Source organism: Pristis pectinata, chromosome 10 (genome assembly GCF_009764475.1).
Source record: "Pristis pectinata isolate sPriPec2 chromosome 10, sPriPec2.1.pri, whole genome shotgun sequence".
Taxonomy (NCBI): domain Eukaryota; kingdom Metazoa; phylum Chordata; class Chondrichthyes; order Rhinopristiformes; family Pristidae; genus Pristis; species Pristis pectinata.
The window spans coordinates 12,962,313-12,989,528 of NC_067414.1; the positions used below are offsets into that span (position 1 = coordinate 12,962,313).

Sequence of the window (27,216 nt, forward strand, 5' to 3'; positions counted from 1 at the left end):
CAAAATAGTCACAAAATATTAAATGAGTAGATCTAATAGATCTTATAAAGATTGCCTTAGTTCATTATTTCAAATCAAAATTGGTACAAAGACTACTAGATTTCAATAGATACAAACATCAATAATTTTACTCACCATCGAACATTTGGGTTTTGCGATATTATATCTCTCTCTAAAGCTTCTACTAAATCCCGGTCATTTCCAGAGCCATCAAATTTTTTTGGCTCACTTTCAGAGGCATCAGTCTGTTTTATCTATTAAAATACAGATTAAAATATGATGATATTAAAAAAAAAATCATGAACTCTTAAATCATCAAAATAATAATCTATTTGATTAAAATCCAGAGTGATACACATGTAGCATGTGACTGGGAATAAGTTACAATTTACATTTTTGTTAAAAGAAATTCATACAGTGGCCAATTTATATTCCAAATAAGCTTACTGCATATGAGATCAATGATAGGTACAGAGTAGCACAGTATTTCACTTGCAATTTATATAATTATGCATGTCTACAATTCTGTCCTTCTCTGCAAACAATTGGTATTCTGACCCAATACTGATCATTCATCCCTTCACATATGCTTCCATGATGAGGCCATTTCCTCTCTCATTTCTATCAGGATAACTGGAGGGTAGTAGAGTGTCTGATGGTGAACCTAGCAGAATCAGCTTTGAATGTTTGTATAGAAACATGAGCAAAATCCTTAGAATGTAAATTTTCAAAGTGGCTACATGAAAAAGTGTAGAATTTTAATTTTCAGTAAATAAAGACATACATATAACCACCAGAAAATGGCAAAAAAAAATAATCACAGCTTAGCTCACTTGGTGCCACTCACTCCTAGATCAGAACCTTTGGACTCAATCCCCAACTCATTTAGTAGGAGGGAAATCATTCTATGACCTTCCACGCAGAACAAGAGTTTTTCTATGCTTGGTCAATTCTGTCACAACTGCTTGCCTGACCTTGTGCAACTTAGTTGCTAGTTTTACTCAGGCAATTGGTATAGCATTTCAGAAAAATTCCAAATTGTATCCTTAATTTATAAAATCACATCAGACCCAGCATGCATTGTGTAAATAAGAAGCGTGTAGTGGGACAGATGGCTTTTGAAAAATAAAGCAGATGCAATAAAATTTTTTGCTTTTGCAAGTCATGGCAATATTTGATTTCCTATAAGTCACTAGTACCCATTGTGAATCTGAGACTACATAACCAAACTCTCCACTGATAACAGTGGGAAGATAAAAATATATTAACGCAGGTTACAGCAACTATTATTGAAACAACAGACATTTTAATGAGAGAAATTTTCACTGAACATTTAAAAAAAAATTAGATTAAATACTGTCTTTAGCTACCATAATTCCATCATTTTATTCTGCTATGAGACTATCTTTTCAGTTTCCTGTTATGAAAACTTACTTTGTCCTCCTTCCCTTTCTTTTCCTTTCCTTTGCTTGCTTTGACTTTGTCACTATTTCCTATTCGAGATACTGGACGGGTAGAACCTTTAGCTGGAGCACCTAGACGGTCTTTCTGAGGAGCTCTAAGGTCATTGCATGGAGTGGACTGTCGTTTTCTTGGGTGTGGTGATGGTCTGTGTTCAGAGGAATACAAATCCATTTGGTTAGTTAAGTCAACCAGTGTTCTTACACTTCAACATCTATAAACCTCAGCTACAAAAGTTGGTTATTAGTCCTTTGTCCTAATCATCTTATTTCAAATACTCAAAGACTTTCATCTTTGTTCTTGAACTCTATCCCTCTAAATATAGAAAATGGATTATATAAAGGTCATGCTCTCTTCAAACAATAATTTTTTGTGCTCCATATACATCGAACATCAAATTGTAGCAAGAAGAGTTAGGGCACTGACAGTGTCTTGTTTGACACAATTTCACCTCAAGATTGACTCTGTTGTAGACCCATTGATTAAGATCCTGGCTTGCAGGCCATCATGAAGCAAATGCAAGATGGAGCTGAATCTGAGGAGAGTGCTCCACTGTCTCTCCTGGCTGATGAAGTCAAAGGTTGTAGTAAGGTCGAAAAAAGGCCAAGTGCAGTGGTTGGTGCTGCTACATGCATTCACATGGAGTCAGCGTGCAGTGAAGATCATGTGCACTGTGCATCTAGATGGATAGAATCCATACTCTGATTCCAGGATCAGCGGTTGAAGAGGACTTCGGAGATGACTTTCCCAATGACTGATAGCAGGGAGACATTCCTCTTACTATCAGTCAGACTCGTCTCCTCTTTTATTGCTGCAACGTTGCATCTCATGTCCAACAAACCATCCATGAGATTGGAAATAATCTCTAGATCTAATGGAAAGCCATTCAACCTACAATCCAGAACCAAGCTCATCCAAACATTAGTAGTCAAGATGCAGCACACAGGCAAGGCTTGTGTTCGTGTGTGCCCAGAGGTCAAGTTCCAAGCCATCATTGACTTGACCATTGAGTCAATACGAGAGAATGAGCCTAATAATCAAAATTCACAACACAAAAAAATCTCTAACAACCTGCTCCAGCTCAACAGCCCTACCCTCCGACAATAAAGGCACAGTGAGACCATGGAAAATATGGACTGTATCCCATCCTGGGAGCCATCTTTCAGTGAAGGCAGACATCAATGATGAAATTCATCAGCATTTTCGATGAGTTTTCGGTTAATTGAGGAAAAAAATATTTGAAGATCAATATCTCATATCTTAAACAAAACTCATGATCTACTGAGCTGAAGTAATCCCTGCCTCTGTGAAGTTGTCTGCTCCTCCTGCCTAGTAATCTAGGTCTCAGAAGCACATCAACCATCCATATGCACAGACAGCCATTTCCTGCCCTTGTATGGGGGAGTTTGCTGATCCCACATTAACACTATCAGTCACTCCAGATCCCACAAAACTAGACCAGAAGCAAGTCATCCTCAGTCTCAAGAAAGAGGAGGATGATAAACAAAAATGGTGCATTCTGATGGAACATTGTTTGATGAACCTTGTTACCAAGTATTGTGTCTGGTTGTCATGTAATATGGCATTGCAGTGCGCTTGTAGAAGCCCGTGATTCACAAGAGACAGGCCAGGGCTATAACTTCCATAACATATTTTCATTCAACACTGATTTGTAATTATAAATGCAGGTTAAAGTTGCACCTGGCAAGCACTTGTGGAAATTTTGATACGATGTCCAACTTTATCAGCTAACACTTAAATTAGGATTTTTTTTGGATTTTACATGAAGTCTTAACTTCACTTATCCACACTCAACAATTCCCTTACTTTGTAACTAACAGAAAAACTGGATCCTAGTCTTTCCTTCCCCATTTCCAATCGGATAATTCTATGCTTTGAAGCATATAATTATTATTTCAAAGCACAGTTTGCAGCTCATAAAGTGTTCCTTCAAATCAGTAGATTTCAGATATGAAAATCAAAAAAGTGCAGATGCTGGAAATCTGAAATAAAAACAGAAAATGCTATAAACAGTCAGCAGGTCAGGCGGCATCTGTGGAAAGAGAAACAGAGTTAAAGTTTCAGGTCAAGGACTTTTGGTCAGAAGATGCAAGGTAAAAATCACTTACTTGCGCTCTACTGGCACAGGCAATGACCAGACTTCTAAATCATTTGTTGGCCCTTCATGTCGAACAGCCTGCAAAGGAGAACTGTTATGCTTAAACCCATCCAATGTTGCCATAATCTCTTTGACGTGCTGACATTCTTCACTTATCTCTTGCCATATCTATAGGAATAAAAAAAATAGGTGGTAATGATTCGGTTAAGGTGCTTGAATTGACATTAAACCTATAGTCAATTATCATATTTACCAATTGTGGAACATAGCTGCAATATTGTACTTTGAAAATTAATTCACTCAATGTTAAACATTTAGGAACATCCTGAAGGCCATGACAAAACAAGGCAAAGCCAAGATTTTGTACTTAAAGATACTTAAAAAAAGATAGGTAGAGTTCTAGAATTTATTCATATTAATGGAACCACAATACACAACATTTGTTACACTTCCTCATCACCATTAACTTTTAGATTCTGCATTCTCTATTGCTGACACTTTACTCTGTATTTTGTATTGTTTTATCTTGTATTACCTCAATACACTGTGTAATGAATTGATCTGTATGCACGGTACGCAAGACAAGTTTTTCGCTGTACCTTGGTACAAGTGACAATCATAAACCAATTCTAATTGATACGAGGGAATCAAGAGATACAACGTTAATGCAGGAAAGGTGCGCCATGGTAAAAGATTAGCTATAATTTTATTGAATAATAGAGCAGGTACCAGGGGCTGAATGCTGCTTCTATTTCTTATGTTAATTTCCAAGATGTAACACAAAATGTATAACATTATAAAGCTAAGAACAACTACATTGTGAAGACAATGCTAAGTACATAATAGACTTCGTAATGAAGTTAACAATTTCAAAAAGATCCACCCTTCCCCCCCCCACTTTGTTTCAATTTGTTCCTTTTGTGTCTCTAATTGTCACCTTAACAACTTTAGTCTGTATCCAATCACAGATATTCCTTATGCTCTCTCCACCCCTCCCCCTCTCTGCAACTTAAAATATACTTTATAGTTCTGATGAAGGGTCTTTGACCTGAAGCATCATCTCTGTTCCTTAATCCACTGATGCTGCTTGACCTGCTGAGTGATTCCAGTATTTTGATTTTGTTTTGGGCATCTAGCACCTGTAGTTTTTTTTTTGCTCCAATTGCTTTAAGTGTTCAGATTTTTTTTTACACATTTTGGTGTATTTATTCAGAATTTAACCTCTAATGAAGTCTGGAGATTTGAGGAGGGGGTAGGTGTTGATCTGATTCCAAGCTGAAGGGAATTACAGCTAAAAGTTTTGATGGCATTTCCCAGACTGATACAGTCAAAGTTGTGTGACGTGCAGAACATTACAGAATTGAAGAAGAAAACAAAAATTACAAGTCTGTTAAATATAGAAGTAAAAACTTTCAAAGTAAAAATACATCTCCAAAAGGCCATGAAATCTGCTTGAAGGATAGTTTACAATTCACAAGCAGTTTACCGATAAAGCTGGAATTTCCAATATAAATTTTTCACAGAAGTTATCAGCCTAGGTCTACATGACAAGTTAATAATGAAGGAACATGACATAAAATGTACACAGCAATATCAACTAAGTTAGGATCCATGAGTAGAACAGTTGAAGTGATTTCAAAGTACAATAGTGATTGAAATAGTGGTAAGGGTATTGATTACATTTGTAGAAGGTACAACACACAACCTCAAGGTTAAGGGATCCTAGTAATCAGCCTTGTTGTAAATTGCAGTTGAATGGGATAGAAAGGTTGAAAAAAAAGGACTTCTGTTCTTTCAGATAATTTGAAAATCTGTAGAATTTTGAAACATTTTCTTCAGGTGTAGCTCAGGTGTTGCTTTTGTTTTAGATGGATGATAATGACAGATATTGAGGAAGACAGACAGGCAGGTGCTAAAGTAGATGGCTTGGGGCTAAGGGAACAAATTAAAGAGAGTGTAGAGTAAGGAGTTCCCCAAACAAGGTATCTTAAAAATGAAAGCATTCCATTTTGTTTATGATTGATAGAATTTGCTTTTGTATGTAAATGAAATTTTATATTGGAAATTCCAGTCTCCAGCCAGCTCAGACTCAACAAAAAAATTCTCTCGAAAGTTGTCTCAGAATTTGGGAGTCAATGCCTGTCTTGGCCGACTGTAAACAACTTTCCGTACGTCCTGATGGTCAGAGAAATGTGACATTAATGCAAAATCACAGGATGACTTGCGATAGAGGTAGAATAGTAGCTCGTTATTCCTTTTTCGCTCTATTTATTTATTTTTGTAACTTAGTGATTTTTATGTATGTATTGCACTATACTACGACCACAAAACAAATTTCATGACATATGTCAGTGATAGTAAACCTGATTTTGATTCTGAGATGGAGATACAAATTGTCTTGCATTTAAAACCACACCTTTCACATCCCTTTCAGAACATTGCAAAGTGTTCTACAGCCAATGAAGTAATTCTGAAGTTATAATGTAGAAAATGTGTTAATTTGCACACAGCAAGCTACCTAAAACAGTGCTGTGATAATTACCAGATAATCTATTCCAGTAATGTTGATTGAGGGATAATTATTGACCAAATAACACCCCTGCTCTTCTTCAAAATAGCATCATGGGATATTTTATGTCCACCTGAGAAAAAGCAGATGGGTCCTCAGTTTAAAGGTGATCTCCAGTGGTACAGAATTTTCCAAATACTGTATTGGAATGTCAGCTGAAAATAGTGTGCTCAAAAATGAGGCCTGTATCCAAAACATGTCACTCACATCAGAGTGCATTACCGCCAGCTTACGCATGTGTACAAGTATAACTGGCCTATTTACCCAACTTTTCCATAGAAACCTTTCAAAGCTTCATATTAACTGTTAAACATTTGTGAAGACCAGTAGTTCAAAGATTATCTGCGTTAGAGAATGAGTCACATTGTACTTTTCACACCAAGCTACAGTTTATTCCCTTTATCAGTTTTTCCTGGCTCCTAGTTTTGATATAGATTCCTGTTAACTCAGACCTTTGTCTCATTGGTCCCAATGTGGCCTGTGATGTTCCCTGTACATTTGACCAAGTATCCTAGAATGCCTCATGGGCACATCACTTTCACTGTTTGTTCCAATACTGTATATGCAACTTGAAATCCATGTCTCTTCTCTAACCGGGGCTTCCCCCCGACTGTGGTCGAGAGAGCTCGCACCCATATTTCTGCCATTTCCTGCACCTCCACTCTCACCCCCACCCCTCCAAGACCCAACAGGGATAGGGTCCTCCTTGTCCTCACATTTCATCCCACCAGCCTATGTATCCAACACATCATTCTCCACCACTTCCACCATCTCCAGTAGGACCACACCACCAAGCACATCTTCCCCTCCCCAGCCCTTTCTGCCTTTCACGACTGCTCTCTGCTTGACTCCCTCATTCACTCCTCCCCCCCACCCATCCCGCTCCCACCCCAGGAACTTTCCACTGCCCCCGCCATAGGTGCAACACCTACCCCTACACCACCTCCATCCAGGGACCCAAACAATCCTTTCAAGTGAGACAGAGATTTACCTGCACCTCCCTTAATATCATCTACTGCATTCAGTGCTCCAAGTGTGACCTCCTCTACATTGGCGAGACCAAACGCAGACTAGGTGACCGCTTCACAGAACGCATGTGCTCTGTCTGTAACTGTGGCCTGCATCTTCCCGTTGCCAGCCACTTCAACTCTCCCTTCCACACTATCACTGATATGACAGTCCTCAGCCTCCTCCACTGCCAGGAGAATTCCAAGTGCAAACTGGAGGAACAGCACTTCATTTTCCGTCTTGGAACCTTGCAGCCTAACGGCATGAATATTGAAGTCTCTCACTTTAGGTAATTCCACCCCCCCCCCCCCCCCCCCCCTTCTCCACAATGCACAGCTTCTATTCTTATCGATAACAGTCTTTATTGTCCTGGGGGCTCCAATTGCTGATTAGTACTTGTCATATCAATAGGAGACTGAGGACCTATGATATCAGTATAGGATACAGCAGAAATAAGCTTAAGCCTAGTGGTCCCTTATTAAGGATGGTTATCAAAACTATGTTTCTCTCTCTCTCTCGATTCCCTAACAATCTTGAACTTTCTGTAGTACCTGTCATTGAACAGGTCATTGTTCCTGTCAAGTACTACTGGCAATCCAACAATGGTGACAAAGACATGAAAAAAGTTGGTGTTTTTTTTACCTGATTCCATTTCTGCTTGTATGTAGGATCTCTGACAGAGGATAAGTATTTCTGAATCTGTTCAATCACACCCTGATAGTACACTAATGCAGAATCGTAATTCCCCAATAAGGCAAATTCTCTGCCCAACTTCACGTTTTCACTGATCTCAAGAAGACTCATTTTCATTGCATTCTAAAAGAACAATAACAAATTTTTAAGTCATCAGAAAATGTAACTTTTGAAAAATACAGAATACATCTTGAATATTTTCTCTTGCAATAAATGCCCTCACTAGGTTTTAAATACAGCAAGCAGATTTCCTCATTGAGCCATCCTTCTTTTGAGACCATAATCAAAATCATACCCCACTACAACCGTAAACTACAACCATTAGAATTCAAGAGATCTTACATCAAGATTTTATTAAGTTGAACTAAGTGGACAATAATGATCTCATGACATTACTAATAATGAGTTCTTTTAATGCCCTATTTAACATTGATTAATAGCAAATACAAATTAATTGGTTTCTCAGCTCTATTTGTGGAGCTTTCTAACATAATCCAGTGATTTTCAAATTTACTTGTGAAGTGTAGCAAAGTTTTGAAGTAGAATATTTTGATGCCTCATATTATGCAAGCTCTCCTTTAGCAATTGTTTCCTTTTTAATTTCCCACTGTGTGCTTTGTTTTAATCTAATTGTGTTATTTTCCCCTTATACATGATTCATTATGCTATTTGTAATTTTCTTCTTCCCTGTTTCCAATGTTTCAAGTAATCTGATCAAATGTATCTTTTATCTGTTTAACTCAATAAGTTGTTTACAAAAATTAAATCCAGTAGGGAATTCAGGACAAACTGGTTTATACAAAGTAGCAAGAATGTTAGAAACAAACAGAACCATAATGTTCTGCTGTGTTGGGAACAATCAAACATTGTCCATTTCTAAAGCGGTTAGCTGAATGTGATGGGACAGAACTGTCTTGCAATGTTACAGGTAATTCAAAAAGGAAGAATCAGATTGAAGGTCAAAGAATGTTATTTTTAGGACTGCTATTTTTAATCAGTAAGAGAATTTTATAAGTAGCGAGTAATTATTACAGATATTAGACATCTGAAAGTTGCCAATCAAAAAGCATCAAGTACCTAATTCTTGGTATAACCCTTAAATGTATACAGGAAAACTTTGCCAGTCTGCAATCCAACTATTCAGAAATCCTGATAGTTTGGCATCTGGGTCACCAGGTGCTGAATCTTGCACTCCCTTTCTCACACTGGGATCCTCGTCCTCATTGCTGCCTTTCACACATCAGGATCCTGGTTTCCACGTTCCACTTTGCATACTGGGGCCCCAGTTCCCAAGTTCCCTTTCACACAAGGGGTCCTGGTTCCCACTCTCAATTTTGCTCACCATGGTCCCAGTCTCCACTCACCCTTTCACACACTGGGACCCCAGTTCCTGCACTCCCTTTCACACACTGGGCCACAGTTCCCGCACTCCCCTTCATGTGCTGGGGGTCCCAGTTCCCACACTCCCTTTCATGTGCTGGGGCCACTGTCTTATTAAGATGACCTTCTCCTGTTTCCCATGACCCCTTGAAATTTACTAGGGCTTTATTTCCTATGCTCCCTTTATATTTAGTGCATTCACTGGAAAATGTATTATTCTACTTCATAACATTTTAAAAAATGAATTAAAACTATTTAGAAGTATTAATAGGGAATAATATCCAAGTCTTGAAGATCTGCTAGTCCAGCACCAAACATGCCGGATTAATGGTGTTTTACTGTCTAAAGGTCATGCTGGGCTTTGAAAATCCATGTTTTAAAAAAAGCATGCCATCACAAAATCTGCATTTTTAAATGTTATATCATTTGAAAGTGTAGTTATTTTCCCAATGTAGAGGTTGGAGCTTGGGCTCCTGCATTGCAGTTGAATAACCAATAATGAGGAACTACTAATTTCTCCCCAACTGCCAAGAGGATGTGTTATTCCTTGTCTAAAAAGATAGCCCTGCTCCAGCAACCCAGGTTGAATCCTGACTTCAGGAGCTGTCTGTGTGATGTTTCCCCAGGTACCTCCCAGCTTCCTCTCATGTTCTGGGGACGTGCGGGCTGGTGGGTTGATCAGCCACTGTGAATCGCCCTTAATGTGTGGGTGAGTGGTAGAATCTGGGGGAACTGATGTGTAGAATAAAATATGATTAGTGTAGGATTAGTGTAAATGGGTGCTTGATGGTTGGCATGGACTCAGTAGATTGAAGGGCCTGTTTCCATGCTGTATAACTTTATAACTCTGAGAAGCAAAAGGCAGCATCAACAACAGCAAGCCACATGATGATGGAATGAGTCTATAATAATTATCTTCCAATTTCTCCACAGTGCATCAGCAGCATTCATTCCCATTCCTGGAACTAGCGATCTAGTGCCTAGCTTATCATCATCGATAAGCACACTATAAAAGGCAGTTGGTGACGGAAAGGGGTGAGGCACTATTTTACTATACATCTGCATTTTGTGTTTTGTCAAAATTTACTAATAATCCTCCATAAACACAACCTTAAAAGAATGACTTGGCTGAAATAATTATTGATGTGACATTAAATTAAATTTTGTTCCAGGTGTTTGATGCAGCACTCCTATGTTTCTGCAGCCCATGGGCCCTGCAAGCTCTCAGGCATCTCAGAGGACACTGCATGTTATCTCTCCAGGAAAAGCAGGAGAGAGGTAGGAAGTCGGCTGAAACAATCAGGAGCAGTTCTTTGAAGGTACTCCAACTTGCCCACTTACTCTGCACTAGGTTGCCAAAGACCAAGATAAGATAGATATTTATTAGTCACATGTACATCAAAACACACAGTGAAATGCATCTTTTTGTGTTACTGGGGGCAGCCCATAAGTGTCGCCACTCTTCTGGTGCCAACATAGCATGCCCACAGCTCCTAACCTGTATGTCTTTGGAATGCGGGAGGAAACCGGAGTACCTGGAGGAAACCTACACAGACACAGGAAGAACGTACAAACTCCTTACAGACAGCGGCTGGAATTGAACCCGGGTTGCTGGTGCTGTAAGAGTTACACTAACCGCTACACTACTGTGCCGCCCTGAACCTGAGAAAGCCAAAATTTAAGGAAAAGCTTTCATGTGAAATGCACACTCTTCCAGGCCACAATAACTAAGACAGGCTTGGAGGATGGGCAAGGGCCAGGAGGTGGGGGACAGTCAGCAGTCCATAAATTTGCTTAAAAATGTTTTTTTTTTAAGAACCTCTCCATACAAGACTCCATGTCAAATCCCCAAAGGAAAAAGGATAACTCCCAAATAGAAAGCCCTACATCAGGGACCGTTACATCCTCTGGATGGTAAGATGGCACATTAGGATGAGCCCACACAGCAGACAACACCAACAAAGAAATATACCTAAGAGTAGCTCATGCACAAAAATCACCTGTCTGAAGTAGACAGTGAGAAAGGTAAGATTTTAAAAGATAAGACACATATTGTGAGTATAGCTGCTGAAAGATGTTTTAGGGTTTAGTGACAAGGCGCAATTCTATCAAAACAGGGATCAGTTCATGCATTTTAGCCTCCTGGATATATCGAGGAAATAGCAAACATTTTTAATAAAAACATGCTGCCTATATTTTTTTTAGGTGCTTTAGTATTCCTGGAATTCAGTGGCAACTCAGATTTGGTAGGAAGAGAAGCTTAAAATATGTTGAAAGTATACAAGACTATTTTTTGACTTAACATGTTGAAATAGCAAAAAGGACATTTAGGAATATTTACAGAATTTAGAAGTGAATCTAATGTCTTAACAGGCCTCCTTAAAGTGGTGGTGGTGATGGATGGGAAAGAGGGAAATTATCAGGACAACAATGACCACAAGTAGTATACAGCTTGAACTTGCTGGTAGAAGTAGAAGGACTGAAATCTGCAACTTGGATTTCAGCAGAACAATGATTTGGTATTAAAAATTTGGGCAATGTTACTGGGTGGTGATGAGACTGATGTAGAATACAAATGCAAAATTTAAAAAGGAGAAAATAAGTAGGAAATAAATAAGTACCCAGAATAAAAAGCTGTAAATGTAGTAAGAAAATGCTAAGGTGGGGGGAGGTCAAAGAAAGCAGGACAATTGATGTCCTACACATGGATTTTTAGCAAGATTTCTAACAATGTCCCACATGGCAAGGGAGAATAGCAAAATGATCCAAATTTTCCTCAGTGACAGGAAGGGTAATAGTTGCTGGGTGCTTTTGCAACTGAAACACCATTTCCAACGGGATTCCACAGGGCTCACTACTTGCTATCTTGGTGTTTATATGAGCTGTATAGATTTAAATGAAATGGATTAGATAATTGAGTTCATGCATGATGCAAAAATAGACTGAACAGTTAACAGTGAGGAGGACAGAAATGTCTGGTTAGTTGGGCAGAAAGCTGACAAACAGAATTCAATCCAGAGAGGTGTGGTTGAAAGGGAACATGGCTTGATTTCATTTATTAGCCAAGGCACAGAGTACAAAAACAGGAGGTTATGCTAGAGCTGCATATGGCAGTCTAGCCACAGCTTGAGTACTGTGTACGGTTCTGTGTACAAGGAAGACATGAATGCATTAGAGAAGGTGCAGAGGAATTTTTGAGATTGTTGTCAGGACTGGAAAATGTTAGCTATGAGGAAGATTGGGATTGCCTGGGATTGTTTTCTTTGAAACAAAAGCTGAGGGGAGATTTAACTGAGGTGTATGGAATCATGAGACAACATTTCATCACTCAGGTTAAATGATATACAACCATGGGTTCTGACCAAGATGGGATACATACTTTGTGAGCCCCTAACCCATCTTTTTAATAGCTCACAATAAAATGGTTCTCATATACCAGAGAGTAATGAACTTGCAATCTTTAAGAGTACAATAAGATGGACCCTGATAATTTATAATTCTCATTAATCAATCTAAGCAACAGACCGCAATCAGTGAGGATAGGCAGCAATACCTCCAACACGATTATTCTCAACACTGGTGCCCCACAAGGCTGCGTCCTCAGCCCTCTACTCTACTCCCTATACACTCATGACTGTGTGGCCAGATTCTGCTCTAATTCCATCTACAAGTTTGCAGATGATACCACCGTTGTAGGCCGTATCTCAAACAGCAATGAGACAGAGTACAGGAATGAGATAGAGAGCTTAGTGACGTGGTGTCACAACAACAACCTTTCCCTCAATGTCAACAAAACAAAAGAGCTGGTCATTGACTTCAGGAAAGGGGGCAGTGTACATGCACCTGTCTACATCAATGGTGCGGAGGTCGAGAGGGTTGAGAGCTTCAAGTTCCTGGGAGTGATCACCACCAACAGCCTGTCCTGGTCAAATCACATAGATGCCACAGCCAAGAAAGCTCACCAGCGCCTCTACTTCCTCAGGAGGCTAAAGAAATTTGGTTTGTCCCCTTTGACACTCATCAACTTTTATCGATGCACCACAGAAAACATCCTATCTGGATGCATCACGGCTTGGTACGGCAACTGCTCTGCCCAGGACCACGATAAACTGCAGAGTTGTGGACACAGCCCAGCGCATCACGGACACCAGCCTCCCCTCCACGGACTTTGTCTTTACCTCTCGTTGTCTTGGTGAAGCAGCCAGCATAATTAAAGACCCCACCCACCCAGGACATTCTCTCTTCCCTCCTCTTCCATCAGGTAGAAGACACAGGAGCCTGAGGGCACGTACCACCAGACTTAAAGACAGCTTCTACCCGACTGTGATAAGACTATTGAACGGTTCCCTTATACGATGAGATGGACTCTGACCTCATGATCTACCTTGTTGTGACCTTGCACCTTATTGCACTGCACTTTCTCTGTAGCTGTGACACTTTACTCTGTACTGTTATTGTTTTTACCTGTACTACATCAATGCACTCTGTACTAACTCAATGTAATGAACTGACCTGTACGATCGGTATGCAAGACAAGTTTTTCACTGTACCTCGGTACAAGTGACAATAATAAACCAATACCGGAGAAATTATTAGTTGTTTGGATAGAGACACATCAGGGATAAGGCTTCAACATAAAGCGAAAAAAAACTTTATGTCCACTTGTATTTTTTTTAAATAGTTAATAAGAAAGACTCAGCACACAGAGCAAAAGAGTTGCAGGTGCTAGAAATCTAAGCAAAAAACCAAAATGCTGAGGAGATGATTCAGGTCAAGGTACCTTTACTGGAAAGTAAGAAAATAAGTGTGTTAAGTGGCAAAGAGAGTTTGAAAGAACAGTGGGGATATCTGTGATGGGGTGCAGACCTGTTGTCAAAGTTACAATTACTTTAAAAACCGGCAGTTGGAAACAAAAAGTAAACAAATTGAAACAAAGATTTGTTGAGAGAAAAAACGTGGTTACCTGAAATTTGTTAAATGCAATATTAAATCTTGTGGACTTCAGCATATCCAGATGGAAGATAAGGTGCTGGTCCTTGAGCTTATATCATTTGAGAAATGTAGGAGGATGAAGACAGAGTGATCAGAGTGGGAGTGGGGCAGAGTATCAAAGTGATAGATGACCCTGTAGGTATTGTTCATTTAGACTTTCAAGAAGTTTTTATATTACCACACAAGAGGCCTCTCTGGAATTTAAACCTCTGGTATTAACTGGATTGAAAACTTGTTGGTAGTTAGATTCATAGAGTTATACAGCATGGAAACAGGCCCTTGGCCCAACTCAAGCATGCCGACCAAGATTCCCATCTATGCTAATCACATTTGCCTGTCTTTGGCCCATACTCCTCTAAGCTTTCCCTATCTATGTACCTGTCCAAATGCCTTTTACACATTGTACTGGCCTCTACCATCTCCTCTGGCAGCTCATTCCATATACCCACCACCCACTGTGTGAAAAACTTGCCCCTCAGATTCCTTTTAAATCTTTCCCCTCTCACTCTAAACCTATGCCCTCTAGTTTTAGACTCCCCAACACCGGGGGGGGGGGGGGGGGGGGGGGGGGGGGGGCAACACAAAAACTGTGACCCATCTTTGCCCCTCAATTTTACAAACCTCTGAAAGGTCCCCCCTTCACCCCAGCCTATCCAATCTCACCTTATAACAGTCCAGGCAACATTCCTCTTAATCGCAACCTTCCTATAGTGTGGTGATCAGAACTGCACACAATAGTGCAGCCGAACAAATAATTTGTACAACTGTGAAATAATGTCCCAATTCCTGTACTCAATGCCTTGGTTGATGGAGGCAAACATATTGTACAGTTCTTCACCACTTTATCTGCATCATCACTTTCAGGAAACTATGTACTTGTACCCCAAGATTTCACTGTTCAATAACACTCCCCAGGGCCCTACCATTCAATGTGTACGTCTTGGCCTGATTTAATTTCCCAAAATGCATCACTTCACACTTATCCAAGTTAAATTCTATCAGCCATTTCCTTGCCCATTTTCCCAGTTGATCTAGACCTTCTTGTAACTTTAAACAACCTTCTTCACTGTCCACTATACCACCAATTTTGGTGTCATCTGCAAAGTTATAATTATGCCACATACATTCTCTTCCAAAACATTAATATATACGACAAACAATAACAGACCCAGCACTGATCCCTATGGCACACCACTGGTTACAGGTCTCCAATCTGAAAAGCAACCCTCCACTACCACCCTCTGCCCCCTATCACAAAGCTAATTTTGCATCCAATTTACTACCTTACACTGGATCCCATGTATTCTAACCTTTTGGACCAGCCTACCAAGGGGGACCTTATGAGAGGCCTTGCTAATGTCCATGTAGACAATGTCAACTGCCCTACCCTGGTCAATCCTCAGTCATTTTCTCAAAAAACTCAAGCACATTTGTGAAACATGATCTCCCATGAACAAAGTTTGTAGGCAAAAATTAGATAGGGGTGGATTTCAATCTGTTTGGAGACTGGTCACCAGTTGGGACTGCTGCTCTAAATAATTTACTAATGATGGTCTGCACATACATATTGTGGAACAATATGTAGATGGTCAGATGATACCAAGATCTATGCAAGCATTATGCCTGTCAGCAGTATATATCTGCATCAGATGATTCTTAGCATGTTGGGAGATAGAGCTCAAGCTTGATGTTACAACTTGGATGTGCAGGATTGTGCATTTGGGCAGGGAATCTGAACATTCAAATGCACTTCAGGGAAAAATATTAAATATGGAAAAATAAATATCTCTGAATGTGTACTAATTGTAAATGTCCCTGTACATAATAAATAAAACTTTAATCATAATTTTAAAGGAGCATTTCCTATATTGCTACTTTAAAGAACACAAGAAATGTCATGAAGTAATAACTAAAGTAAATGGGTTGGCTGGTTTAGATCAGGTGTTTAAAAGAATGAGAAGTCATTTCATTGAAATATACATATCTTGTTCAGGAATTTGACAAGGTAGATATAGAGTTGATAATTCATCAGATTGGGGTGCCTAAAACCAGGGGTCACAGTCTTAAAACAAAGGGTCAGCTGTTCAGGACAGATTTGATAAGTTTCTTTACCAACAAGATGGTGAATCTTTGAAATTCACTATCCAAGGGGGCCATGGAGTCTTGGTCAGAGTATATTCAAAACATATTTTTAGATATTAAGGGATGTGGAGTTAGTACAAGAAAGTGGCATTGACATAAAATAAGTTACCAAATAGCACAGCTCCCACAGAGTTTAACTTGACCACCATGTTCAGAACAGGTATCTGCAATATTTTGCTTATGGTAAGGTGGAACAGTCCACCGCTGCTTCTATTTCTTATGGCATACGGTTAGACATAGGCAACTTGAGTACATGACAATTCATAGTATTTAGTCCTTGCATAAAATTTTGATGTGATAAATTTTTCTTTTTTAATTTCAGATTTCATTTTTTATTTACTCCTCTCCCAGACACAGATTGTTATCCATTTGCCTTTCCCATCTTTCTAGCCAGCACCATAATTAGTCTCATTCAATCTCTCGTGATCCCCACCCTATCCCGGTAGTGTAGCAGTTAGCATAATGCTATTACAGTGTCAGCAACATGGGTTCAATTCTGGCTGCTGTCTGTAAGGAGTTTGTACATTTCCCCGTGTCTGCATGGATGCTCCGATTTCCTCCCACGTTCCAAAGACGTATGGGTTAGGAAGTTGTGGGCATGCTATGTTGGCACCAGAAGCGGGCTGCCCCGAGAACACACTATGCAAAAGATGCATTTCACTGTGTGTTTCAATGTACATGTGACTAATAAAGATATCCTATCACAGACCTTCCTATTTGTTCTCTCTGCCTGTTCCTCCTTTCTCTGCAACTTAAAACTTTTCACAGGTTCCATTGAAATGTTATCAAATTAAAAAAGTTAGTGTTTCTCTCAATGCATATGCTGCCACCTGGCACATTCCAGGCTGCAGGGTATAGGCTAAGGGATGCACTGAAGCCAGTGCAAAAGCTTTGTGGAGAAGGAATGCAGTCCAAGGTCCTACTAAACCCTATGTAAAACCCTCTCCAACATTTGAAGTTTGTATCGAACAGAGGCCACATGAGTGGCAATGGTGCCTTGTAGACAGAATGTGCTAACACTACAATGCACAGACCTGATACTACGATGAATGTATAGTCTGAATGACACTACGAATGTAAAGGCGACCATACACTGTTTTTTGTATTCTTGTATTTTTTTTAAACGAATATAGCTTGTTGTTGAAATAAAAAATTGCAGTCTGGCCGAGTATTCCCAGTATTTTCTATTTTTATATCAGACTTCTGTTAAAAGGTTTCTGCTATCTCTCACTTTTGGTTAAGTTGAACTTTAACAATAGATTCATATGAATTTAAACAGAAATTTCACTGCTGAATACACTGATATGTAGTCAAGGACAGGTTATTTGAAGAGACCGAAGGAAGTTTTGTAATTTCCAATAAATCCAGAAGTTCTGCAGCAGAGCGAGAACAAGCGGAGAGCTGAAGTGCAGAGAAATAAGGGACTGAGGAGCGAGCCTTTTTGTAGGAGCCGACACGCAGAGTCCAACACTAATCTTTCCCGTTCATTTAACTAATTTACCAGTACCTTTTCCCCAACGGTGAGGGACGCCGCTTAGCTCTTTAAAGGACCTTTTAGCATACAAGCGGTTAAATAAAACTCTGCAGCATGACGGGCAGAGCGTTAAACAGAAACACAGCGTAGCTTCGCGACGTTGCCAATAGCAGTTGGGTGACTTTGCCGAGGCCTAGACCAGGAGGGGTGACAGACAACCGACGTTATTTGTTCGTGACAAAACGGCGAAGCAAAGCAACTGGGTCCCGCCTAATAGCTTAAGTACCTATCGCGACGGTGGAGAACTCCAAGTACCCGGCTGGTGCTTCTCCCTCTCGACGGCGCGGCCAACTCAGCGGAAAGTTTCCAGACTCCGCGGGAACGCACCACAGCCCACGCATCGTTCGACGTCAGGTGATGTGACGTGATTCACCTGGCAGCCATTTTGCATCGGGCCGACGACAAAATGGCGGTGCTGCTGGAGACGACGCTCGGCGATCTTGTGGTGGATTTGTACACGGAGGAGCGGCCTCGGGGTTAGTTGTATCTGTAGAAGGGGCTGCAAGTCCTTTTTATAAGCTTTTTTTGACATTGTAAGCGAATAAATATATCTACAACTTTTCTAATCATTTTTGCAAAGTAGCGGAATTTCTCTCAGGTGCCGACTGAGGAATAATTTGCATTTCTTTCGCTGCTTTGCACGACCCCTGGGCAATTCAAAGGGGTACAGCCTGCGAAATAGTTTAGTTTTAAGTGTGGCTAGTATTGTAACGAAGGAACACACAGCAATCAATTTGCACACAAGGCGATGCCATGAACGATAAAACCAGATAATCTTTGGTAATGATGATTGAAGGGTAAATATTGATCAGGGTATTAGAGATATAAATGTAAAATTTTGTGGTGCTAGAAATTGGAAAAAGTAATATTCAGCAGGTCAGGCAGCGTCTGAGAAGATTAAAATAATTAAAATTTCAGGTGAATTCTGATGAACAATATTATCTATCGGAAACAATAACTGGTCTTTTGGGCATAAATGCTGCCTAACCTACACTGTTTATAGCATTTTCAATTGATTTCAGATTTCGGGTATCTGCAGCAGTTTATTTTTGTGTGAAAGTATTTGGGGGTTTATGCAAGTGTTGTAGACAGCGGATGAAAGAATAAATAGGGAAAGTTTACAATGGGTGAATAGTGAGATTGATGACAGAAGGGGTGTTTTTATTCATTCAAGCGATGTGGGCTTCAGAGACTGAGCCAGAGAATTGCCCATCCCTAACTGTCTTTGAGAAGGTGCTAGTGAGCTGCCTTCTTGATTGTGAAAGTTTAAGAAGGGGTGAAATAAAAACAATGCTGGAAATATTCAACAGGACAGGCAGCATCTGTGCACAGAGAAACAGCAGGTGCTCTGGAAGAATGACCTTTCATGAGAAAAGGGGATCTTAATGGGTTGCTAAAGGAAAAAAAAGAGATGGATCTCAAGAAGGTGTAAACAGGAATAGAAGAACGTTTGTGTAGCACTTATACTGCGTCTTGCCTGCTAACCCATGGAGGTCCTAATTTATGGTGCTGGTATTAACATAATTTGGATGTAGGATCCTCTTCTGTGCTGCTGATGTGCTGTTCATGTGGGGCAACATGATCCTCCACAAGCATTCCTTGTACTACCTCACTGCATTGTGTATTGAATTGATCTGTATGAATGGTATGCAAGACAAGTTTTTAACTGTACCTTGGGACAAGTGACAATAATAAACCAATTCCAATTCCTCGGATTGACATGCCTGTCTACAGAGCCTATGCTGGGATGATGAATGAATGGTAGAAATCAGCTGTGGAGAGAAAGGGAAATAGTTGAATTTTTATTTTTTATTTGAGTTAGTTTGAATGTTGTTAATTTTGCTTTAATTTATTTCTTTAGTGTTTTAAACCCAAAAATAAAAGGTTTTTAAACAATTTTTTAAATCTTATCCCGTGTAATTGAATATGAAAGTTGAATTCAGTAGTCCCAGCTGGCAGACAGCTGGTAAGGTGGGAGGTATGGGTACATTGGATGTCAAACAATTCTGCCTGTGTGCTGAATCAAATTCTGTGCTCTTCATGCTGAAGTGCTGGCAAGACAGTTCCAGGGTAAATATTGTGGCCTAGAGGCAGGTTGTCACTGACTTTGGTGCAATGGAAGATCTGTCCAATATCTCCAAATTTTTGATTGATATTGAGCCTAGAAGACAAGGTTAATGGCAGGACTCTTAGCAGTGTGGAGGAACAGAGGGATCTTGGGGTCCACGTCCATAGATCCCTCAAGTTTGCCACGCAGGTCGATAGGGTTGTTAAGAAGGCCTATGGAGTGTTGGCCTTCATTAGTCAGGGTATTGAGTTCAAGAGCCGTGAAGTGATGTTGCAGCTCTAGAGAACTCTGGTCAGACCACACTTGGAGTATTGTGTTCAGTTCTGGTCACCTCCTTATAGAAAGGATGTGGAAGATTTAGAGAAGGTGCAGAGGAGATTTACCAGGATGTTGCCTGGATTGGAGAGCATGTCTTATGAGGATAGGTTGAGCGAGCTAGGGCTTTTCTCTCTGGAGAGGAGGATGAGAGGTGACTTGATAGAGATGTACAAGATGATGAGGCATAGATCGAGTGGACAGTCAGAGACTTTTTCCCAGTGTGACAGTGGCTAACACGAGGGGACATAATTTTAAGGTGATTGGAGGAAGGTATAAGGGGGATGTCAGGGGTAAATCTTTTACACAGAGTGGTTGGTACGTGGAATGGACTGCCTGCAGAGCTTGTGGGGGCAGATACATTAAGGACATTTAAGAGACTCTTAGATGAATGATAGAAAAATAGGGGGCTATCTGGGAGGGAAGGGTTAGATAGATCTTAGAACAGGATAAAATGTTGGCACAACATTGTGGGCTGAAGGGCTTGTACTGTGCTATAGTGTTCTATGTTCTGTGCTTAGTTGGAAGAAGAAGAGTTGTTTCTCGAGCTTACATTAAACTACTTTGGAACAAGGAGAGAGAGGCTAGAGTGGAAGTGGAATGGACAATTAAAATGGCAGGATACTGGAAGCTCAAGTCTTGCTAATGGACTGACAGCAGTGTTGCACAAAGCAATCACCCAACCTGTGCTTCATCTCCCCAAAGTGAAGGAAATCATACTGTGAGCACTAAATACTAAATTGGATGTAGTACAAGTAGATTATTGCTTTACCTGCAATTAATGTTTGGGATCCTAGGAAGGAGGTGGTAACAGGCAAAATGTTTTTGTATGGGATGATGTGAAATAGAATATTGCAGAGGGAACAGTGCCTTTAATACTGAAAGGAGAGAAAATATCTGTGGTGGTGGTGTCATGTTGATACTTAAAATGACGAAGAATTATCTGTTGAATGTAGGGAACATTTCACCAGGCTCAAGGACAGCTTCTATCTCTATAAGACTATTGAACAGTCCCCTTGCATGATAAGATGGACTCTTGAGCTCACAATCTACCCTGTCATGGCCTTGCGCCTTATTGCCTGCACTGCACTTTCTCTGTAACTGTAACACTTTATTCTGCATTCTGTATTGCTTCTCCCTTGTACTACCTCAATATACTGATGTGATGAAATGATCTTTATGGATGGCATGCAAAACAAAGTTTTTCACTGTACCTTGGTACATGTGACAATAATAAACCAGTATGCCAATTTCCCAAATTTACCAATTTACCGAATGGTGAGGTAGAAGACAAAAAAGGAGCTTTTATTACAGCTCTGTGGAGGAGAAGAAGGAGCAACAACAGAAGTATAGGGAATGAAATGGATTTGGTTGAGGCCCTATCAACATCAATGGAATATAATCCTCCATCGAGGAAAAAGGCATATCAAAAGCATTATAATGGAAAATCTGATCAGACAGATGGGATGGGAAAACTGAGAGATGAGCCAGGAGACTAAGTGGAATGGAGTCCTTACAGGAAGTAAGGTTGAAGAAAGTGTGAATGCAGCTGTGCGGGTTGTAGTGGGGCTATTGTTGATATTTGTTGTTAACCTATACCCAGAAATGGAGATAAAGACAAGATGTACCATGGGAATGTGAGCAAGGGTGGAAATTAGCAGCAAAGTTGATGACATTATCTGTTGTATCTGCCATGAGAAGTAGACAAAATCTTGCTTTACATAGTTCCTCGCATGGAGACTGTCTGAGAGTGGAGGGAACATAAAGATCCAGGAAAATGAGATGAGGCAAGGGCATAATCAAAGAGAAGAAAATTTTAAGTAGATGCTTGGAAAATAAGAAAGGGAGCAAGGGAACTTGATAATCCAGCAAGCATGGCTGAAGGAACAGTGACAATAGCAGTAAAAGGAACTCTTATTAAATATCAGTGATTGTTTGTTTGAAAGGAAATATGGAGTTGAGTTATACTTTTTTTTTGTTTGCAGCCTGTTTGAATTTTCTGAAGCTTTGTAAAATCAAGTATTATAACTACTGTCTCATCCACAATGTTCAGGTGAGTTTCCATTAGTTTCCAGTATGTTTGAACCTTGTGAATTTGACCAGAAATATAAAAAGGCAAGGGAAAGTGATTTCAGAAACTGTTTGATTTAAGACTATGTAATAGATGCCATACAATATTTAAGAGTGTGGGACTGGATAGTACATGATCAGATTCTAATGATGAGTCTGAAATTACTGATGCTTTTGTGAATAACACAATTCAACAAAGCAGAATTATAGGTCCTTTTAAACAATAAACAGCACTTAGTATACCTAATGGTTATTCTCATCCCAAATATGAGGATATGTAGGGCATTACAAAAGAGGCAAAATGAGGGTGAAATACTGATGATTATGACATTTTGAAAATAGTGGGAGTATAAGAATGACAGCTGTTGATTGCTCATTAACTCCTTAGTCAATCCAGCCCACCTTCCAGGGCTAGTGATTCTCATCCATTTGGGCTTAGTTTTTGATAAACCAAGTCTTTACGTGTGTAACTGAATGTAACTAGTACAATACTGGCTTAGCTATCACTGCGAATCTGGTTTGGTCGCCTCAAGTTCGACCATTTCCTCAGTCCTCTGCCTGTTACTCTATGGTCATGAGAAAGACAACACCAAATTAATTTTTCTGTGCTCCCAAATACTGACTTAAAGCCATCCACTCTGTACAATTCCTCCCCCAGTTCCCTTCCTTGAATCTTGCAAGTTTTCATGCATTTATCAACATGAAAAATATCTGTTCAACTGTCTTTGCATTTTGGATGCTCAGATGCAGACCAAAAGAAAACATGCAAAAGAAGTGAACTCAAAGAAATTGAAGGAAAAGACAAAGTCTGGCAGGGTTGATAGGGTTTCAAAATTCAATTTTGAGCATATAGGCATGAATTGATAGTCCAGTTTAATTTTTCAGAAATTGACTCTAAAATATTTGCTTCCTCTTAACATAAATATGTGATTGCTTGTCATTTAACCTAGTTTAGTGTGTTTTGTAACAGAGAGACTTCATTATACAGACTGGTGACCCAACTGGAAGTGGTCGTGGAGGCGAATCTATTTTTTGGTATGTTTCTTTTAAGTAATTAAATTATACTCTATCTTTGAATAAGTTATGTGGACATTTTACTAGAGTTTTGATAAATGACATCATATTAAGTAAATAAAGTTTTAGTAGTTGCTTTGGAAATTATGGTGATGATATAGTTTGATTCCATGGTAGCATTCTTGCCCATCCCTGGTACACAATCAAGCTAATACTTTGTTGTATTGTGGGAGTGCCCCATTATTTGAGTTGTCAATATTCAGTTAGAACAAGGCTGGAGGCAAACATTGTGAATTTCTTAAACCTTGGAATTGCAATTCATTAATACAATGTTTACTGTTTATTCAGTGTTTGATTCTTGATGTTGATCATTGTATGTGTTTATTTCACTCCACTATTCTTCTTGTGCTGTCTGCTGTTACTTTTGTTTTAAACTCCATGACTTTTTCTGGGTTTAATGTTGCCAGCAGAAGCATTAATAATGACATTACTTCAGTAACCTAATTGGGTGGCTTCAATCTCAAACATGAAATTTTCTGTCTCCACTGGAAAATTTCCTTTGTCACTCTACCTATTTTGCTTGTTGGCCTCCTTATGCCAAAATATTGATAATTTCTTTCCAGGACACCCTAGGGATACACTTTCTGATTACTAAAAGTACAATGCAGCTGACCTTGAAATTATTTGATAGTTGTAGTAAACCATTTGCTTTTCTTATTCCACAGCAAACTTTATGGAGATCAGGCCAGATATTTTGAGGCAGAAAAGATGCCCCGAATAAAACACAAGAAAAAGGGGACAGTATCCATGGTGAATAATGGCAATGATCAGCATGGTTCTCAGGTAGATCGATAACATTAATATTTATCCACATTTGTTTATATTGCACTATTTAGTATTATAATATAAATTTTCAACAAACAGTTTCGATATTTGAAAATTTGAGGAATGTCATTTATTTGGAAGCAAACTCATTTTACATGAAAATGAGCATATTGAAGTATTCTCTAGTTGCTCTTCTCTACTGTAGTCACCTGTTATATAAGTACATAAGAATGTTCATAAGATATTTCTGTAATTTTTTTCATTATAAGAATATTTGTTAATATACTTTTCATGTCTGATTGACCATATTGATAGTAAATAGACAGTATATGCACCAATTAGTGTTTGTTGTAGACTCTTCAAGCTCACTTCACAGTCTAGTTTCAAACATGAACAGTGTAAAATTAAAGTGTCAGTAGAAGGAGATATTGGGAGTTTTCCATGTGCTTTTCAAGCCTTCAGTTTTGTTTTTATTTATTTGTTCATGGGATATAGATGTTAAGGACAGTCCTGATGTTTATGACCCACCCTTAATTGCTCCTGGGAAGGTATTTAAGAGCCAGTCACACAAGTGGGTCTGGAGTCACAAATGGGCCAGACTAGGTAAGGTAGGGAGATTTCATTCATTGAAGGGCCAGGTTGAACCAGATGTGTTTCTATAAGGTACCAGTGGTTTCATGGTTATTGTTATTGAGAGTAACTTTTGTTTTAAATCCAGATCGTTTTAATAACTTGAACTGAAATTCTCCAGCTGGCATTGGGGGGGGGGGGGGGGGGAGAGTGTGGCAGAGGAATTCAAAATCTTGTCTCTGGATCAATAGGCCACACTCTAGCTGTTAGTCCAGTAACCTACTCTTACTACCAGCTGGGTAATGGGGGTTACAGTGGCATAATGGTTACTAGATCATGCAAATTGTACATATACATATGTATTAATTCTGTACCGTAAAAGAAGTATACTCAGTGCCCTGACTGATGAAGGCCAGCATGCCAAAGCCTTCTTCACCACCCTCTCTACCTGTGATTCCACTTTCAGGGAACCATGTACTTGTACTCCACGGCCCCTCTGTTTTACAACACTCCCCAGGGCCCTGCCTTTCACTGTGAAGGTCCTACCTGGATTTGACTTTCCAAAATGCAATACCTCGCATTTATCCAAATTAAACTCCATTTGCCATTTCTCGGCCTATTTACTAAGCTGATCAAGATTCCCATGTAACTTTTGATAACCTTCTTCATTGTCCACTATACCACCTATTTTAGTGTCATCTGCAAATGTACTAACAAATTGAATTGGTACTAACCAAATATACTAACTAAAGATGTCAAAAAAATCAATTCAGAGGGCAAAGAAAAGCTTTGAAATTAAATTTTCGAAGGTTAGAAAAAGAAATGGTAATCTCCAGATGGGTAAATAACAAAATTAATTTGATTATGCAAGAAATGGGAGAAATATTCAATTAATTTTTTTCTGTATTTGTAAGGAAATCAACACAGGTATTTTAGAAGAGATAAAAAGATACTTAAAATGGAAGCAAGGGGGATAAAAGTTTGAACCTTAAGGAGGATAAAATACTTTAGTCTGAATTAATTTCACTTTGAATTCAATGAATGAGTTTCACCTTGCAAACTCGGGAGTTGGAGCAAGGTTTGGAGTGGGAGCTTTGAAAAGAGAGGAGTCTCTGTGATTTGTGCTTGTGAGTTTCACCTTGCACAGTAGGGAGTGTGAGGTTTGAAAAGAGGTGAGCCTTTGCTTGTGAGTTTCACCTTGCAGGAGTCTAAAAGAGGCAGATTTGCAAATTGTTAATAGTAGATTGGCTAATTAACAGCAGCCAATAAAAAGAAGGTAGGGTCAAGCGAAGGTGGGAGAAGAGGAGAGCGATAATGGTAGGGGATTCAATAGTAAGGGGGGCAGACAGGAGATTCTGTGGATGTGAGACTCCCAGATGGTATGTTGCCTTGCAGGTGCCAGGGTCTGGGACGTCTCAGATCGGGTCCACAGCATTCTGAAAGGGGAGGGCGAACGGCCAGAATTCGTGGTACATATTGTACCAATGACATATGTAGGAAAAGAGATGAGGTCCTGAAGAGGGAATAAAGGGAGCGAGGTAGGAAGGATAAGTACAAACTTGTGGCCATCACGGAGACTTAGCTGTCATAAGGGCAGGAATGGCTGCTGGATATTCTGGGATTTAGATATTTCAAAAGGGACAGGAACAGAGGTAAAAGAGGTGGAGGAGTGGCTTTGCTGACCGGGGACAGTATCACAGCTGTAGAAAGGGAGGATGTCCTGGAGCGATCGTCTACTGAGTCAGTGTAAGTGTAAGTCGTAAACAGGAAGGGAGCGATCACTCTTGGGAGTATTCTACGGACCCCACAATAGCAGCAGTGACATTGAGTAGATCGTGAGGCAGATCTTGGAAAGGTGCAAAAATAACAGGGTTGTTGTCATGGGTGATTTCAACTTCTGTAATATTGATTGGCACCTCCTTAGTGTAAAGGGGATAGATGGGACGGAGTTTGTTCGGGGTGTCCAGGAAGGATTCCTGACACAGTATGTGGACAGGCCGACTAGAGGAGAGGCCATACTGGACCTGGTACTAGGCAATAAGCCTGATCAGATTTCTCGGCGGGAGAGCATTTTGGAGATAGTGACCATAACTCCTTGACCTTTGCCATAGCCTTGGAGAGAGATAGGAGCAGACGACGTGGGAAAGTATTTAACTGGGGGAGGGGGAATTATGATGCTATTAGGCAGGAACTTGGGAGCGTAAATTGGGAACAGATGTTCTTGGGGAAGTGCACAGCGGAAATGTGGAGGTTGTTTAAGGAATACTTGCATGGGGCTCTGGATAAGTTTGTCCCATTGAGGTAGGGTAAGGATAGTAGAGTGAAGGAACCATGATTGACATGAGATGTAGAATATCTTGTCAAGAGGAAGAAAGAAGCTTACCTAAGGTTTAGAAAGCATGGATCAGACAGGGCTCTGGAGAGTTACAAGGTAGCCAGGAGGGAGCTTAAGAATG

General features: G+C 39.8%; 2 protein-coding genes across 5 annotated transcripts in view; one reads left to right on the forward strand and one right to left on the reverse strand.

Moving 5' to 3' along the window:
- Positions 1–18,263, reverse strand: part of LOC127575477 (katanin p60 ATPase-containing subunit A1-like) — a 36,512-nt gene extending 18,249 nt beyond the window's left edge. The window contains exons 1-5 of one of the 3 annotated variants that reach the window (XM_052025405.1): positions 18,125–18,263; positions 7,800–7,973; positions 3,591–3,748; positions 1,435–1,609; positions 136–254 (exon numbers count right to left, since the gene is read on the reverse strand). In XM_052025405.1, the coding sequence (XP_051881365.1) occupies positions 136–254; positions 1,435–1,609; positions 3,591–3,748; positions 7,800–7,967 (620 nt within the window). In that variant the 5' untranslated portion in view covers positions 7,968–7,973; positions 18,125–18,263. Of the gene's footprint in view, positions 1–135; positions 255–1,434; positions 1,610–3,590; positions 3,749–7,799; positions 7,974–17,871; positions 17,893–18,124 lie in introns of those variants that run through there. The other 2 variants (XM_052025404.1, XM_052025406.1) reach the window with 2 other exon arrangements.
- Positions 18,235–27,216, forward strand: part of ppil4 (peptidylprolyl isomerase (cyclophilin)-like 4) — a 38,637-nt gene continuing 29,655 nt past the window's right edge. The window contains exons 1-4 of one of the 2 annotated variants that reach the window (XM_052025407.1): positions 18,235–18,374; positions 22,267–22,334; positions 23,322–23,386; positions 24,091–24,208. In XM_052025407.1, coding sequence (XP_051881367.1) covers positions 18,305–18,374; positions 22,267–22,334; positions 23,322–23,386; positions 24,091–24,208 — 321 coding nt within the window. In that variant the 5' untranslated portion in view covers positions 18,235–18,304. Of the gene's footprint in view, positions 18,432–22,266; positions 22,335–23,321; positions 23,387–24,090; positions 24,209–27,216 lie in introns of both variants that reach the window. The other variant, XM_052025408.1, reaches the window with a different exon arrangement.